The 18,034-nt window shown below is 39.7% G+C and overlaps 4 protein-coding genes across 16 annotated transcripts in view; 2 read left to right on the top strand and 2 right to left on the bottom strand.

Annotated features, from left to right (window-relative positions):
• tbc1d4 (TBC1 domain family, member 4) overlaps positions 1-4,944 on the bottom strand; it is a 45,704-nt gene extending 40,760 nt beyond the window's left edge. For all 4 annotated transcript variants that reach the window (XM_086091465.1, XM_086091463.1, XM_086091464.1 and 1 more), the window contains exon 1: positions 4,121-4,944. In XM_086091465.1, coding sequence (XP_085947591.1) covers positions 4,121-4,558 — 438 coding nt within the window. In that variant the 5' untranslated portion in view covers positions 4,559-4,944. The remainder of the gene's footprint in view (positions 1-4,120) is intronic.
• A 1,970-nt stretch (positions 4,945-6,914) lies between these two features.
• Positions 6,915-10,230, bottom strand: commd6 (COMM domain containing 6). Of its 2 annotated transcripts, none has more exons than XM_086091354.1 (8): positions 10,144-10,219; positions 9,855-9,907; positions 9,679-9,744; positions 9,519-9,595; positions 9,368-9,455; positions 8,258-8,338; positions 8,021-8,173; positions 6,915-7,949 (listed from the first exon to the last, which is right to left on the bottom strand). In XM_086091354.1, exons 1-8 carry the CDS (start codon positions 10,166-10,168, stop codon positions 7,899-7,901), a joined length of 594 nt encoding a protein of 197 aa, XP_085947480.1. In that variant the 5' UTR covers positions 10,169-10,219; the 3' UTR covers positions 6,915-7,898. The 2 variants fall into 2 exon arrangements, with proteins under 2 accessions (XP_085947480.1, XP_085947479.1); XM_086091353.1 differs by having other exon boundaries at positions 7,380-7,949; positions 9,855-9,913; positions 10,144-10,230.
• Positions 10,231-10,911: 681 nt separating this feature from the next.
• On the top strand, positions 10,912-14,633 carry uchl3 (ubiquitin carboxyl-terminal esterase L3 (ubiquitin thiolesterase)). The gene is made up of 9 exons (XM_086091376.1): positions 10,912-11,048; positions 11,233-11,244; positions 11,416-11,544; positions 11,668-11,824; positions 12,820-12,905; positions 12,985-13,032; positions 13,117-13,192; positions 13,995-14,053; positions 14,136-14,633. Exons 1-9 carry the CDS (start codon positions 11,007-11,009, stop codon positions 14,223-14,225), a joined length of 699 nt encoding a protein of 232 aa, XP_085947502.1. The 5' UTR covers positions 10,912-11,006; the 3' UTR covers positions 14,226-14,633.
• Positions 14,634-15,572: 939 nt separating this feature from the next.
• The window catches only part of lmo7a (LIM domain 7a), a 68,797-nt gene continuing 66,335 nt past the window's right edge, over positions 15,573-18,034 (top strand). For all 9 annotated transcript variants that reach the window (XM_086090900.1, XM_086090891.1, XM_086090895.1 and 6 more), the window contains exons 1-2: positions 15,573-15,721; positions 15,883-16,100. In XM_086090900.1, the coding sequence (XP_085947026.1) occupies positions 16,032-16,100 (69 nt within the window). In that variant the 5' untranslated portion in view covers positions 15,573-15,721; positions 15,883-16,031. The remainder of the gene's footprint in view (positions 15,722-15,882; positions 16,101-18,034) is intronic.

The following is an 18,034-nucleotide window of genomic DNA, read 5'->3' on the forward strand; positions in this document are numbered from 1 at the left end:
TGGGTCAACTTCCACTGTGGACCAGTTCCAAGTGGCAACAGAGGTGGTACGGGCCATTCAGTGTAAACGACGTGCGATCAGATTGCAAGTGGCCTGATAATAGAACAATGCAGTTGTGTCTGCGTTAAATTTGTCTCGGCGAGACTGTAAAACTATGCCAGACTCCAAAATGGGTAAAAGGTTGTGGTTACTCTCAATGGCTTCTTAGATTAGCTGCTATATTCATATTAGCAGGGTTGGGAGGGTTACTTTTAAAATGTATTCCGTTACAGTTACAAGTTACCTGCTAAACAATGTAGTTCGTAACGTAATCCAAGTACCATAATATTAAAGTAATGTAACTTGATTACTTTTGGATTACTCCAATACCAAGCTCATGAAGACAAAAATCTCTCTCTCTCTCTCTCTCTCTCTCTCTCTCTCTCTCTCTCTCTCTCTCTCTCTCTCTCTCTCTCTCTCTCTCTCTCTCTCTCTCTCTCTCTCTCTCTCTCTCTCTCTCTCTCTCTCTCTCTCTCTCTCTCTCTCTCTCTCTCTCTCTCTCTCTCTCTCTCTCTCTCTCTCTCTCTCTCTCTCTCTCTCTCTCTCTCTCTCTCTCTCTCTCTCTCTCTCTCTCTCTCTCTCTCTCTCATACAAAAGGCATTTGTTAATATGTAACTAGTTACTTGTAATTGAATCTGCTAGTCCCACGTGGACTACATATTGCAACAACAAACCCTTGCATGAAGCTGTCTTTCAAGTCCAGCAAGCAGCCAACCCTGTCTAGCAAGGCACAAGCACATCTTGTGATTACTGTACATTGTGTTCAGATTCCCCTCCAGTTAAACATGTTCTTTTCCCCCACCACGCATGTTGTGATATTTAATGATCTTCATACAAGCAAACAAACTGCTGTGCAATACAAGTCTTCGCTCTGACCTGCTCTCGTATCACGTTTAAGGCTAATAATAGATCTGGAATCATGCATGTCCCCCCCCCCCCCTAAAATAACCAAGCAACCACAATAAGAAGCACAGTATCATAAAGAGTCAAGTCAACAATTAAATCCTCCACATGTGAAAAGTGCACGAGTGGAATTGGAAGTGCATTCCAAGTGGTCCACCCAGCCACTGACTGCCAAACCAGTTTCCCTTGCGTAATACTGTACCTCTTTTACTGAGGTACATTCAGCAATGCTAAGAAATGGTATGTGGAACTCCACGAAAGCGCCCGGGTCTTAAATCTGTCATGGCTGCATTGCTCCCGGCCATCCATGGCTCTCACTCACACAAATTCCACTGAAAACGTGATAGAGTGCAGAAACATTTGAGGGCAGCGCTAAACGTGACGACTCCATAAGTGTTTTGAAGGAGAACTGGTGACGTTTCCCACGTTCCAGGGAGAAAGAGGAGCAGGAACCTGATGGCTCATGTTACAACTTGAAGAAAAAAAAACATTTTGTGAAACGCAGTGTCATCACAATCTCAATTAAATTTCCCCCAAAAGGTAAATCCAGAGATTTCTTTCTTATTTCTGCCAAGTTTTAGTTTTTAACAAGGACATTTTAAATAAAGTACCACTTTTGTGTGACAAATTAACACCCCTCCCTCTTTCAAATAGACACCTCCTTTTCACCCAGAAATAAGAAATTGGAACTGTGTTTACCTCCTGCTGAGCCCATTTAAACTCAGTTGCTAACCAAAACAGCTGCACCGACAGGGGCATGTAAACAATCTCCCATACGAATGATGTTGTTCCCTGCGCGGCATTAAAGACGATCTGTAGATAATGCAGGCCTTTTATTTTAGTTTTAAACTGTAATTTCTCTTGACATAAATTTCATCCAGTGGTTGAATTTGAACCAAAAATACTGCTATTACAGTAATTGCGATAACAACATTTTCATGGATCTCAGCGTTCTTTTGAATAAAAAATCAAAACACACACAAGCTGATAAATGTGGTTGCCAACCTGAAAATAGCCAAAATATTGAATTTATATTGCATCACACACAGTAATCCCAAAAGCATGATAGTAAATGGTACTGTACTTCATTTATAGCGCTTTTACACATTACAAGGCCCTCAAAGCCCACTACTTTTGTTGAATGGTCTTGAGGAAAATATTAAAGAAGTACAAGTATTTGTCAATTTAATAAATTGTATTTAAAAAAAAAAATGCTTAATACACTGTGGTTGAAAGTACAATGTTAGTTAAGGCATTTACGAAGTTTGTTGTATTGTCATTTAAATATTTGAAATAAAGTTTTTGGTTTTTTTACACTTTACATTTTGACTACTCATTCATCTACTGATGACGCAGCATCAGGAGCAACTGGGGGTTCAGTATCTTGCTCAAGCACACTTCAACATGGACACAATAGCCTGGGATTGAACCCTCAACTTCAAGGTTGCGAGATGACCACTCTACCACTGAGCCATGCCGCCCCCAATACATATGCTATCGATAGAAATCCGATCAGACGTTTTGGTTACGTGCTATGAACATTACAATGTTTTTTGTTTTTGGGTTTTAGTCCACAATTACATATTTGCTTACTACAATCGTTTTTATTATATGAGATTTATAATGTTCTAATTGTTGAGAGAATTTGAACGCTAACATTTGCCAGCACCAGATATTTTAGCATGTTCTATTCTCCATGACCGGCAGGATTAGCACCATTTAATGTGACCGCCTGCAGTGTCACGTTTTCAGGATGTTTGCATCCATCTTTGCAAGTTATGTTGGCCTTCCGCCTGCATTTGTACGACCGTGACAAAACACAAACACAAAGAACCTTGATGATGGGTGACAAATGTGTCATTGAACACGCCTTTCAATCACATGCAGATTATTTGTCTTGTCTAAAATGTGTTTTGGCATTAAGTATTTAGGGCACCAGATGACAAAGCTAGCACAGTGGATTTTGATGGAAAGTTAATCCTGCTCTGTGCCTTATTTCCTTATTGTGCTATCTCAAAAGCAGCCACAATAGATGGCATTAGTGGCATATATGAAAGAGTCAGTCAATCACAGTGCCTCTGAGGTGGCTAATAATTCTGGTAGTGGCTCATCCAATCAAATCCTAGAGTCCATTTCTACCAAGCAGTACTGTTTGGTTCAGGGTTACATATTGTGAAATGTTTCCAAAACAGCCTGGGACTGAATGCTTCTGTATGTACTTGCGACACTTTTCCACTGTGCAGCACCTCCAGTTTGGGGCGGTCTGTTTAAGGCAGTACCGTGGGAAACAGCAAAAAAAAACATATCACATTGAACGACAGCATGGTTTTACATCCAGGAACCCCGCTGACCAGGTAGAAGAAAGCAACAACCTCTGGTGCTCCTTTGAAAACCAGATATTCCATTTCTAAGCAAAACCTAAACATATTCTTTCCTTTTTGGAAAGCTTGATATAGATAACCTTTGCTAAAGATGACTTTAAAGGATGCATCAAGGCACCTTTCCTAAGCATCTTTAGGTTTTAACAACCTATTCTGCAGGTGGGAAAGAACAAATCCTAAGCATAAATGAGAATGTGAAGAGGCCCAAACACACTCTCTCACATATATTGACAATTGAGAGCACAAGTGTAAAACTCAAGGCCCGGGGATGAGACCTGCACCTTCACATCAATTGTTGCTGCCCACTAAATGGATTTGCTCTCCAAAAACCAAAACAACATTTTTTTTCATTTTGTATTTTTTTTTTTAAACAAATACCTCAACAAAATAATTGAACAATAGTTGTATACTAAAACATTTTGGGTGTCACTATTTCCAAGACTAAAAATAAAAACATTGAAATGCAGGAGCAATGTTCTGTACTCGTAACATGGTGTGATTATACATTCATATGACCTAAACAGCAAAGAAAACCAAAACACTAAAGAAAGTTGAGTTTGACGGCCCTAATTTAGAGTATTCAATTAATCTTAACATGTTTTTTGGAATGTGGGAGGACGTGGGGTAAATGCAGGAAGGTCAGAGCAGAGACTGGAATGTTAAACCTCAGATCTGTGAGGCAAGCGTGCAAACCACTCACATGCAATGGTGATATGCTCTGATAATGGTGTTAATTTTTGGTTGGGTGCTGTGTGGGTGGGTTTTGGTGTTAACAGGCGCGTGTGACTGCTTATTACCTGATTGGGGTCGCTGGCCTTGAACACGTGACACGACATCTCCGCTTCGGGGCTGTCGGGATGGGCCCGCAGCAGGTAGGCAAAGTAGGTGAGGTCGTTGCTGTTGTGCATGAAACGGGAGATGTGCTGCGCTTTGTGTTCGAAGATAAAAACCGAATAGTTGTTGTTGGAGGAGGAGGTGGAGGAAGAGGAGCATGGCACACAGCGCAGGAAGGGGCTGTGGAGCACCAGCTGCACCTCCCGTGGCTGCATGGCGGGGCCGCAGTCGCCCCGCTCGCTTTTCCGCCGGATCTCGGCCACCAGCCACGGCAGCATGGGCAGCGTGGTGCGGCGGTCCAGCAACGACCAGCCGATGTAAGTCAGCGGGAACCTCTTGTCCGGCATGTGGCCACCCTCCTTTTCGCCCGAGGGGATCTCCATGGTGGACAGCTGTGACATTTAAAACTTTTGTTGCCCCAAAAAATAAATAAACGTTGCCACTCCCCAAAGGCGCAAACGTGGCTAATTGTCATATAATAAAATGATCACACAAGAACGCATTGATTAGTTTCCTGTCTTCCTCGTCTTCTAGTTTTTGTCCGGACCAAGCTTGCAAGCTAGAAACGTGGCTCAGTAGTGCGCTAATGTAAACACAACAAGACTGTGCTTACTTTCTCCAGGAGCGTGTCACACTCCCCACATCCCGGCTGCACACGAACCGAACCGGCAGCGGCCACATGCTCATTTCCCTAAAAAGACACCTTTGGCTTAAACGTTGTTTCAAGGGCCGTCTTTCCTCTTGTCTCGCTTTCCTTCCACGCAGCGTCTTACAGAAAGGAGGTGGCGCGGCCCATGCGCCTCGACGACCCGCCCATCCACAGCACATGTGCAAGCTTTAGGGGTGGGGCCTCCGTGTGGAGAAACGTGACAGCGCAGAAACACAACAGGGAGTACCTTTTCCACTGAGGAAGTGTGTCCCCTTCCGTGCCAGGGTGTCCTAAAGAGCGCCTTTCCAGAGACCTGGAAGTTAAATGTTGTGAGTCAATCACATTGTTCAATTGGGTTTGAGGTCAATCCAGAATTGGAGGGCGCTTCAGGCTAGGCTTCCCCAATCCTGGTCATCGAGGGCCGAACTCCTGCAAGTTTGGAATGTTTCTGTCTTCCAACACACCTGATTCATATAATCAGCTCATCAACAAGCTCTGTCAAGTGTAGCTATTGGAGGACGGAAATATCTCAAACCTGCAGGAGTCCGCTCAGTCCGGCCCTCGAGGACCAAAATTGGGGAAGCCTGATTTAGGCAAAAAAGAAAACACACAAAAACAATCAGCTATGTTTTCAAGAAAAAAAAGTAATAAACGATGATACAATTTAATTTGTATAGCTCAACTTTTACAAGTACATTTTTTACGAGATCATTTATTTATGATATATTATTATAGCTATGTTGTTTTGTTTGGAACAACCAGGCAACTGGAACACACACAATTCAAATATTTGATATGTAAATTGATTGTCAAAAGGGAGGAACCAGAGAAGCCATTTTAGGGTGACTCAAGTTGGCTGGTATTTTTCTATAATATTTGGTAGTCGCTTTTACATCAGCTACAGTGTCCAAACTCTCGCAGGTTAGGGATATTTCTCTTCTCCAACACACCTGAAGCTCATCAGCAAGCTCTGCATAAGCCTGATAACAATGTTGTTCATTGGAACAGGTGCGTTGGAGCAGGGAAACATCCAAAACCTGCAGGACTCCGGCACTCGAGGGCCGAGTATGGGCACCGCTGGCCTAAGCCATATTTTGGCTACTTTTTTTTTTTTTGCCTCAATTTGCTGGCCAACTCTGCTAAAACCGCTTACATCCTTAGTTAAACTTCGATCCCTGAAATGAAATTAGTAAATATATTTAATATTTGGTAGTTTTTTTGTTTTTTCTGGAGAGAGAAAAACTGGGAAAAAATACCTGAATTGGGCCATTATTTTACAAAGGTGATGGTTTGGAATTAAATTTAGGGGGGGCAGAAAATATCATCCAAGTCTTGATTATATTAACAAGGATGTTAGCATGGGGAGACCCCCACTGCATATACCACGTGCCATGGATCCAAGGGTCCTTAAAATAGCAGCTGCAACCTTATCGGCCAAGACATGAGAGCACTCAAGCTTACCAAACTGACAACCCACTTCTTTATCCTTCACAAAATTGCCACAACAAAAGATCAGGCGTTTATTAATCGACTGTGCCGTTTACACATTGCCCACCAAAATAGAATACAATGAACTCTACTTTTCACAAGTACAGTAGCAAATAACTGACGTCCACCTCTAAAAATATTTAGATGCCACAAACTATGATCCAAACACAACGCATTTTACATTATCTTTGAAGACCAGTGGCTTAGAGATTATTTGATTTCTTGAAAATTAAAGGATACTGTGAGAGTCATGTGCTAACCTAAATTTACTCCCCCCGCCCCAGGCATTGCCTTCCTCCCAGTCCCAAGTCATTCCTAGTAATTAGTGTGAAGAATTTCTAACCACAATGTACATGTTTGAAAGCGCTAAATAAATAAAGATGACTTGACTAACTTATTCTGGATGCCCGGTGGCTCTATGCTGCCTCTCACAGGTCAATCTTGGTGTTACAACAGGGTCCACTGTACATTATTTTTACAAATAAAAAAATGTCCACACATTATGAGCATTTCCTCTATCAAATGTACCGGTGCCAGACCAAACAAAGCTATAAATGGTATTGTTTTGAATTTTCTGATCTGCGTGGGATGTGGAAGAAAAAAATGTGAGACTTATGAAGTACCACTTTGAAAAGTAGCATTTTTTTTATGTGAGTACAATAGTTTCTGAATTATACATAAACTGATGCAAACATTGCAGTTTAAATTGGGATCAAACTAAAAGTGCAACCATCCAAATGCAAGTTCAGCATTTCTCAGTATTGCTTTCGAGGAGTGAGACCAAAATTCCTCACATTCCATCTCAAAGGAAAGACTATACAGAGTAGTACGCCTGCTTTCTACCTAGCAAAGTAGTGTCATAAACGGAAAAAAAGAGTAGTGATTTTCACAACCTATTTTTATACAAACCAAGATGTCAGAGGCTAATTTATCACAAAAAAGACATGATTGCATCCCTTGTTCAATTGGCAATGCAATATAAACACGGAACTGGTGTACAAACTCCCCTTGCTTTCTGAGGTTTGCGACAAGTATCATACAGTAAGTATACTGTACATCACATCAGACACTGATGCTGAAACCTATGCAGATAAAATATGGATTTATTTATACAACAAAGCAGACTTAATATTATAGCCACACATTACATATCAATGCTGTCCAATGAAAAACATCTGTTCACTTTTCAGCCGAATTAACGTATCCATAATCTCGTGCATGTGCTGTTAAAACTGCGTAGCTAAACGTCCAATGAAAACATGTTTTCTTTCGCCGCATTCAACACGTATTTTATCTCCATTCACCACCTGAACTGTCCTTTCACATGCACTTCCGCTTCAGACCACACCTCCGCCATTCAGGCTGTTTTTAAGATTAGCAGACTCACCGCGTTGTTACTTTGTCCTAATAAATCAAGTGCCGAAAACCTTTGATAAAAATATTTGAAAATGATAATGATAATAATAATTTTGTATTTTTTTTCATTTGTGATGTCTTTGTCCTTGGAAGGCGCTGATATGTGAATGCAGCGACTCTCAACAATGCAAAACATCATTAACAATAATGTGAAAATGTGAGTCAATAGTCAACACTGGCATGTGCCATCAAATAGTCTCCATGACAGCCGCCAGCTCCTTCATCTGCTTGTGAAAGTTCTGCGAAGAAACAAAACGTTAAGCCATTTTATCATAGCGGAATAAATGGCACAGAATATGCTGATGCGTACCTGAAACTGCGGGACGGTCATCTCAAAAGCCTTTTGGATGATCTGGCCCGACGGCTCAGCGATTTTCAGCAGAATGGTCACAAAGGGCGAGTTGAGAGAGCGGCAGGTGTCAGAGCTCACCGCCATGCCCAGCTTCCACTGCATGTCTACAAGCTACAAACAGCAACAACATAAACATGCAAGTTCACAAATTGTACCGATAAAATGAGCAAGGCTGCTATATTGTGTTGCGATTACCCGACCGACGCTGAGCAAATCCTGGGCAGCTTGCAGGACTTGCACCGATTCTCCATGCTCACTCCATAAGCTGTGGAGCACCTGAAGTAAGGAAAACACAAATGGATGTTTAAAAAGCAAACAAAAAAACATGTCAGCACATCTAGCAGCAGATGATATACTTAAAATATGGTAGAAAGCAAATAGACTGCAATTTGCTAGCAATGTTAGAACATCATTTCCAATGACTATTAGCCTTGTACCGAGCAATTATTATTCAAGCTGCAGATGGAAGCATATTACAATAACGTTATAGAGTATCACAGGTGTATTACAACTTATGCCAGGTGAAACTGGCCTTAAAAACTACTGTAAATAAATGGATTGTTATAACAAGAACTGGCCTGGCGGAACAAAAAGTGGCACAGTGCTGTATTTGACATTGTGGATGATCTTGTGTAACAAAAATCGTCATCAAAGACACCATGTCCACATAACACAAGATCAACTTTTAATGCTGTGTAGGGAACTCTTTTACAAAATGCACTGAGACTCTACACTTCAATTCATCAGACACGGAGTGCTGCTGTTTTGGTTAGCAACATACTGTAGCTCAAATACACTCAGAAGTTAATTCTCTAATGAGACTCTGTATGTGAAAAATTGAGTGCATTAATGAGGTATTTACACTTAGTTACTGCTGTTTTCTGATGAGAAAAGGGAGGCATATATTTGAGGGAGGCATTTATTCATCTTCAGTGGCTTCTATTTGTAGGAGTCTATAAATTGGACACTATTTTTTTTTGTAGTTTGGTGTCATTACTAATTGCACTTAATCTATTTTTTGTATGATCGGCTGTATTTATTTTTGCTTGATCTAGCCTTTGTGATTTACCTTTTTAACTGTAGACTGTATTTGTCCTTGCATGTATTTACCTTCATTGGGAAAGCATATGTTTTGCATGTAAATTGATATACAGTATCAAAAGAGCTTGCTGCTTAGCTTCAAATAAATAAAGTATTGGGATTGCATTTTGTTTAAATGAGGCTTTTCTTGTATGTTCAACATGAGGTCTAGTGTTTTACCAAATAACTAGTAATTTTCTCTAAAGTTGATGAAAGACACTCAACCTGGAGCGAAGCTTTGGTCCACTTTCTGCTGCCTTCTTCTAGCCTTGACACAAGGTCATCTGCAGAAAGTTTGCTCTTCGCAGCAGACCTGAGAATTATAAAGTATTATCTTTATGTATTAGTACAACTGTGCCACTAGAGTGAACAATACCTGAACGTTAACAAGAGGAATCTGACGATGCTCTGTAGAGATTCATGGTCAAGTGTTACTCCAGCTCGCTGAAATATCTGGACATTGCACAATAATATAGCACTGTAGGTTACAAAATTGAGGTATTTAAACACAGATTCCATTTGGTGTATTTGCTCACTTCACACATTTCTGCTGAATCAACTCCTTTTGTCTGCCCTTGTAGATAACTCAGGACGTGCTGACACTGGAGATCATATGATAAATTGATATTTTAAGTGCTAACTCTGTTTCAGGTCTGCTATAAAGAGATTTGTTTTGGAATGTAAGAATATTTCTGGTGTCATATGTACTCACTGGTTCTGCTAACAAGTCTGGATTGAGTCTGCAGATGTTCTCCACAACGCTGTCTGTCCCTTACAAGCAATGACAACAAAGTTTAAACGTGCATTTCACATGGATCCTCAAAATTAACAGTTACAGTTTATAGCTAGCTAACCAATTCTCCCTAGTTGTGGTGCTAACTGCTAAGCTAGCGCTAGTATGTATGAAGTTGTAACAACCAGTTGTATCTAACGCAAACGAGGTTTTAGGTTAAAATGACATGCATTTTACACATACATAGAAGAATATTTATTGCACACACCAAGAGAGTGGTCTACTGATGGCATTCTCGGAGTTCAGCTTCGCAGAGTAATGTTCTCGAAGTGTTGATGATGTGAATAAACAAAAGTTTAAACCACTTCCGGGTCGTCGCGCTTCAGTTATTTGTGGTAAAAAATAAATTTAAAAATCGTATTTTGTGGAGCAGTATTTGACATAACGTTACTTACTCTTTATTTATGCAATAAAAATATAAATTCTGCAATTTACACCCAAAATTAACTATTTACGACAATTTGATCTCATTTTAAGAACATCTCTGATTTGACTTTTTCGCATTGATTAAATGGAATGGACAACAATTGCGCCCCTGTCTGACGACTGTACGTAAATGCATCACACTGCAAATCTTACCTAGTTTCACGTGTGATTATTTAACGGCGTTTTATGTGTTCTTTTGATTTAAGAATACTTTTAAAACATGTGTTTTTAGTCACATAACTATTTCATAACAATGTATATCTGCACGACATGTTATTCAGATACGAAAGGAAAAGAAAAACTGTATGGAAAGCCCGCCCTCCTTTCTGGAATGTTTCATTCTGTGGGTGGTGGTGTGCGATTTAAATGTTAGGAAAAAAGAATTATTTTGACCACAGATAGTAATTGTGTAATTATTTAATGTTTATAACTGTAATTAAATTAAAGAACTGTATTTATTGTAAAGGAATGTCTAAATACTTCTGTTATTTTTAATACATAACAGAAGATGACTCCCCTCTCAACTATGTTAAATGGTGAGCGAGGTTTGCCGACGCGGAAGCGGAGCCCGGCTGTCAAAGTCGCTTGGGAAAATCTACTTTCTTCTGTCATTCTTGCAAGGAAACTAACAATTTTTTTTTCAGAATGAGTTTCCCAACCTGGTTGCCTCTGGAGGCTAATCCCGAAGTACGTGTTGTTGTTACATCATTCCTTATATTTAAAACACATTGGCGTGGCAAGAAAATACAAAACATGTGCAGGCTGGCTACCTAGTGCTAGCAACCAGAACAAAAGCTAATAGTGTTCTTGTTGTTGTAATCATATTTACGAAATTTTAGCTAATGTTTCTGTTTCTGTTTTGTCGTTTCAGGTCATGACGAAGGTGAGTGTGACTTAAAATCAATTAATTTGTTGACAAACAAGTTCAAAAGCCCCCTGGAATGTGGAATAAGGCCCTAAACAACGATGTTATGTTCAATCATTGACTGAATGTAGTAATTTGCGATTAGTGAGTGACATCATATGAAGTAAAAGTTAATCATTTTGTGCCTAGTTTGTCAGTTCTTTGGGCATGAAGCAAACCTGGCAGTTCGGAGACGTATATGGATTGGATCCAGATATGCTCAGCATGGTGCCAAGACCTGTTTGTGCTGTGCTGCTCCTCTTCCCCATCACAGAGAAGGTACGTACACATTTAGACTTGCACAATCCAATGCATGGGTGGCAAATGGATACTGGAGCAACTGAGTTGGTCTAAGCATCTTTAGTGCAGATATAACGAATATATTTGTTATCTGTTAACCAGTATGAAACATTCAAGCAAGAAGAGGAAGAGCGACTGAGGAGTGAGCGGCAGGAAGTGTCCCCCGATGTCTATTTCATGAGGCAAACGATCGGCAACGCGTGCGGCACAATAGGACTGATTCACGCGGTAGCCAACAACTTTGCACACTTGGAATTTGGTGAGTTGTCTAAGAAAACCTGCAAAATTACAGCGATGGAGATGTAACAGAACCTAAATTACGTGGGAGCATCTGGCATTAATATTTGCACCCTTCTCCTGGTTCCTGCCTCTCTTAGGACTCACCTCACAAGGTTGAATATAGATATAGGCAGGACACTTGAGTCCCTTATCCATGCCAGTGCCGTTTATAAAAAATGGTATCTATTCCTGAGTGATTAATAAACGTAAGTGAGAAAATGAAACTCCTGGGCGGAGGCCAAAATGACGCCACAGTTTGAAAGTAAAGGATATACTTAATCCTTTTTATTGAATGCAGCCAGGTCGGCATTGCCAATGAGAATCTTTTCTTGATGACCTTACCTGAATAAATAGTAACAGGCCTCCCACTGCATGTTATGTGATGAACGGATTCTGCTTAAATTGCATTATGTATCGGAGCGGTGCGACCGCCATCAAGCCTCTCAACTTAGCACTCAATTGCAGAAAACTTCTTACCAGGTAGTAGTTTTACAAATCGGATTCAGTGTGTTTTGATGAGCAATAGCATAGGCAAGGGAATGTTATGATTACTGCTGCAAAGCCTAAGCTGTCAAATTCTGATGACCTTTCATGTCTAAATGAGATGGCAAAAATGAAGTATAGCGATTTAAAGCCGTGTTGACAAATTGCTCACTGTTACTTCTGAAGTTGCGCGCAGCGGCGCCATTTGAGGCTTCAGGACTCTCAAGTGACAGTAACCAGACTAATGTTTATGTTTTTCTCTTACGGCTTTCAATATCGGCCTAGTTTCGCAATTCTGATGTCATTTTCTGAAAATATTGCGTCGATAATTATCGTACATCCTTGTTACCAATCATACAGAGTTGTAATTTGTCATGGTGCCACCTGGGTTATCGTTGTGGTGTCTAATGTCTTTAAAAGCTCCACTCTGCAAGGCCGAAAATAAGCTAGAGTCACTCTATACTATTTATTTATTTGTTTGTTTATTTTTAGAGTCTGACTCGGTTCTGAAGAAGTTTGTCGATCGTACCTGTAAAATGAGTCCGCAGGAAAGAGGTGTCTCCCTGGAGACAGATGAGGTACGCCGTAAAATAACTTAATGGCATACGTTTTTAGCATTATTATCGGCTAACGAGTACTCCTTGTGTTTATCATCAGAGTATACGTGTCACGCATGAATCCAGTGCACAGGAGGGACAGACTGAGGTATGTTGTTGGTTTTGGTCATGATTTTGATTTCATTGAAATTGTGTTGTTGTATTATTATTATTATTTTTTTGTCTTTTGCAGGCTCCAAGCATAGACGAGAAAGTCAACCTTCACTTTATAGCTTTTGTGAATGTCGGAGGGCAATTGTATGAATTAGGTGAGCTGATTACAGTTTTGAAAGCGCCTTAACGTATAGAAAATTTCACCAGCAATTCAAGCAAAAAATAAGCCTTTAATTAACATCGCAGAAAATTTGACTTCAACGCATTGAATGACCAAGGATAATTTTTTCCACATGGTTTGCTTTTTCTTTTTTTATTATATATATTTTTAATGGATTAATATATGTATTTTTGTGTCACATAATCCAAAAGAAGGAGCAGCCCTCAACAAAGGTTTGGTTAATGTAAAAAGAAGACTATACGCAGAAAGTTACGTGTCGTAAGCAGACTCGCGTTCAGAGCAGTAAGACTTCAGGGTCACCATAAACTTGCCGTGGTCAAAGCTAAGGTAGAATGTTCTGTTGTTGTTTAAGAGTGGTTTACACTTTTACTTGTGTGGAACCTAGACCTTATTTTATATTATATTTAAACATTTTCAAAGTTAAAAATGTCTGACAGTTAGTAAAAGATTTAGATGCAGACAGATTATTTCCATATGAAAAAACATTTTAACAAACCACTTTTTTTTTTACACTTAAATATTATTAAATGAAGCTTATCCGCAATGCAATTTTTTTTTGCATGATTTGATTTGTCATTAAAATTGTTTTTTTGAACCTCCTAATCCTAGTGGTTAATTATTATTTTTTAAAGCAAGTGTAACAGTTAAAGTTCAGATATTACGACAGTTTTTCTTTTTCCATAGTTTTGATTGATAAATATTGTTAAGGAAAAAAAAACGACGGCTTGCTTGATTGTCATCTAATTTACCAAGTGTGTTTTTCCCCCTTCACTCAGATGGTCGTAAACCCTTCCCAATTCTTCACGGGAAAACAACGGAAGATACCCTCCTTGAGGTAGGATGGTGCCAAATAAACCAAAAATGTTGGTGTTGTAGTAAAAAGCAAAATGTCAAAGTCAAACTCCTCTTCATTGCAGGATGCTTCGGCGGTTTGTAAGACCTTCATGGCCCGCGACCCGCAGGAGGTCCGCTTCACCATCATCGCCCTCTCCAAAGATTCTTACTGAGGCGATCCCATGAGCGGAGAGAACATTTTTACTGCCAAAACATTCTGAAGTGCTGGCTTTATCTGCATTTTCAACATAGCTCAGCTACTGATTTGCGGAAAGCTCATGAACATTTTTCAATTAAGACACACACACAAAAAAACTTCCATGAATTACTTTGCTAGAGTTGAATGAGATTCTTAGGGAAATGCTTCAAGTGCTATCTTATTGCACTGAAATGTTTACAAAATTGAGCACGGCTTTCACTGCTGGCGGCAGTTTTGGCCGCTAAAGACGATGTTATGAAGATGAAGCACTTACTAATCAAGCATTTCTTGAGAGTCGAGACACCGTGTCCTTGTGAAACGGTGCTTATGTTTTTTTGTAATCATGAAAACACTTCTCAATTAAAAGCTATAAATAATGTCATGTCTTTGTGTTATAATGTTTGTACTGATGAGTCAATTTCAACGTACAGTATAATTCAAAAGAAACCAGATTAGCTTGAATGCTAAATAACTCTTCTCTTGTTTGCCGATGAGTCAACCCACGCATATTCGTGATTCGGCACGTGTGATGTATTTGTGGATTTTTTTCCTTCATTTTGGACTATTTGACTGGACTTGATTGGTTTTCATTTTAAAAGCAATCAAACAAAAAAAAGTTTTTCTTTCTCCTGGTGGGAATACATATCTCCATATTTTGGCAGTTTTTACTTTATATATTTTTTTTAAACAGAAATGACTACTTTTGGGACTAAAAAACAACATCTTACATCTTTAACATTGTTTCCACAACAACACACAGTGAGAACCTAATTGCATTTTCATTGACTTAGGCAGCATTTCATCATCAAGCTGTTGAATTACACTTGTCAATTAGTGTAGGTGCAGTGTATGACATTGCCAAACACAAATACAATACAACTCTCCCCAATATGAACAACTTAGCTCAACATGACATGATCCTACCACCTTAATATCAGAAGCTAAAACTGGTAACACTGTTAGTTAATGCTAGTAATCTATGAGACACTGCAGCTCTGCTTACTTTTTGACTGATTGTGCTTTGGTTGATCTGTCCAAGAGAATCTCGGCGTGGGGGTGGTTACTATGCGAATTACCTATTTTTTCTTTTATTTACCTTTTTTTTTTTTACTGTGGGGTGTGCAGAACTACTTGTTCATAGTCGCAATTGAAGAAATTAACAAATAAAAGTCACTTTGCTGTTTAATTTCACATTTTATGTGTTGGAAGGCACTCCAGAGAGCCAACTAGTACCCTGTAGTACACATCAACTTCCATAAAGTGTCGCTGCAGGGATAAATTGTGTGGCTGCGTCTTAAGAAAAAAAAAAGTTACTGTACTCTCCAAGTGAGACTCGAACATTTTTTAACAATTTATGAAGACGTATTAGGAGGTGATCCACAGGGCTCCCTCATTTTAGACACTTTAACAGAATCCGTGGAATATGGTCCGCGACTGTGCGTAATTGCTGCGTGGGAGAACAAGTAAAAGGTAAAGATAATACAGTACTTCGTGCATAAGAGACAGGTGTGTCTGGTTGGAGCCGTGTGATCATGTGATGTGATGCGATGCAAAAGAATGCGTGACTGTTCCACCTTGCACGCGTACAACAATAGAATGCTTTTAACTGTTTCGTTTTGTTTTGTTCGCAGCGAGATTAGCAACTATCACCTGGTTGGTCCACTCAGCGAGTTTCGGACGTCGTGGAGAAGAGAAGCGAGTATTATAATGTTCACGTCAGTTGACGTGTAATCCATTGACTCCCGGTTCAGTTTAAAGAATTACAAGACGTTTCGGTGTGATGGAGTGGCGAGAACAGTCCACGGCGAGCTGCCAGGACACGTACGTGGAGGCTCAGAGGTGGATCGAAGTGAGTGCACGCGTTTTTTTGGGGTCTTTCTTCTGACATCGAGGTCAATTGTATGTGGGAAGAGATGTTGTCTTTATCAAGAAACGGAATATTTCATACTTGGTTGACAAGTTGCAAGCTGGAAAGAAAAAAAAACTTTCAGAATTCACTCCTAGCATAAAAGTGACACATGTTGATGAGTCATTGCAATTATTTTTTTTCTTTTTCCCATAGACTGTGATGTATCTTTTGTAACAGATAACTCAAACTTTAGTTTTAGATTCAAGAGATCCAACATTTTAGTGTTAAAAAAAAGATCACTTTTTTTATTTACTTTTTTCAAATTACTGCAACAAATTACACACGTTGTTTTGAATTGTTTTTTGAAATGTTCAGTCATTTGTGAATGTGTTCAAGAAATCTGATGATTTGTTTGTGTTGTCTGTGTACTAATCTCACACTTATTATTTTTTAGCATGTCTCATTCTAACTTTTTCACCGTTTCATCCCAGGTGGACTGCTCACTCGTTATAGTTAACTTAACTGTATAAGCCACAAGAAAGAATTGCCTAACCAATTTCCTTTTATGCGAGGGTGACAGTTTAGGTCTTCTCCCATTGGTGTGACAACTTGCATATTGAAAGTGGTAATTTTGGTGGTGGCACTTGATTGCAAATGGCTCCAAAAGTCTTCCCCATCGTCACTTTACAACTGCCCTTCTAGATCTTCATTGAGGTCCTTAGACTTATATCGGTCGATATCATTTATCATTACAAAAAAAATCATTAAAAGTCTGACATTAAAATTACAATTGATGTCCACATTTGCTTGTGTGAGTGACAGATTTGATTGAAAGTGTCCAATCCATCACTATCTAGTGGTAATTTGATAAGAAGGTGTCATGAAAGTAGCTAGCTTCACTACTAAGCTGTATTTAGTGGCCACAAAGATGTTTCTTCATCACAGTCACACGTATTCTCCTCCCAGCAGGGTGGCCCGCTGCTTGTGCACAGCTTGTAACTAAACAAATATTGTTCTAATTTCACGAGGTGGGGGGAATGTGAATGTTTTCAGTGTGACATCAGTGTCGCGCACACTGGCCCATTGTAGCCGGGGGAGGCACTAAGATTCCATAAGGAAGCCCACCAGCTCGTACAGGTATAATGGTTGTGGTTTCAACGTGAGAGGGCTGGTGGGTAAGAGTGTTTTTGGGTCCGTTGGCTGCTGAATGATTAACAAGAGGCTCTGCTTCACACAACGTGAAACAGAGGCTTTAGTGTTGTTGTTAGTAATGTTAAAAAGTTATTCTTAAATGCTCTGCAGCTTGTCACATGGACACATTCCTGCATTTGAGGCCCCCAGCATGGCATCCTTACATAACAAACAGTAAGGGAACGGAATAGCAGGAGAACGTGCTGAAAGATACATTTACACCACAATCTAGCCACAAACGGCATTTTGTTTGTGTACGTGTTGTTTTTTTTTTTACATTTTGCATATGAAAGACAACATTGCCAAAACAATCTCTGTTCTCATGGCCCAGAAAGAAATGACTACAAATGCAATATGCTTGCCAGGTCTTATGTTTGACCACAAAGATGACTCAAAGGATTTGAAGTGTTGCCCTTCTTAGCGGCAACTTTTTTCCTGCATTTTTTGCATACGCTCTAGTTATTTTGGATACATTTTCCATCTGCAGTCTTTCAAAAAGTGAACTACGTCGACAATTCTGCCATGTTTCATAGCGCTGTAACGTTTCTGACACCTTGTTAAGACGCACAGTTTTCGTCTTCTTCTTGTGATTTGCATGCTGCGTGGAAGACTTGTCGTGTCGTTTAAATCCGTGAAAAAGATGTAGCACAACTTGAAGATACTTTATGTAGCAGGTGTGTAGTCGGCCAGTCGAAACATGCGGACCATTCCAGCTACACTTACACTTTGAAGGAGACCATAGG

This window comes from Leptonotus elevatus, chromosome 12 (assembly GCF_054856555.1).
Source record: "Leptonotus elevatus isolate MCC_2025b chromosome 12, RoL_Lele_1.0, whole genome shotgun sequence".
NCBI lineage: Eukaryota > Metazoa > Chordata > Actinopteri > Syngnathiformes > Syngnathidae > Leptonotus > Leptonotus elevatus.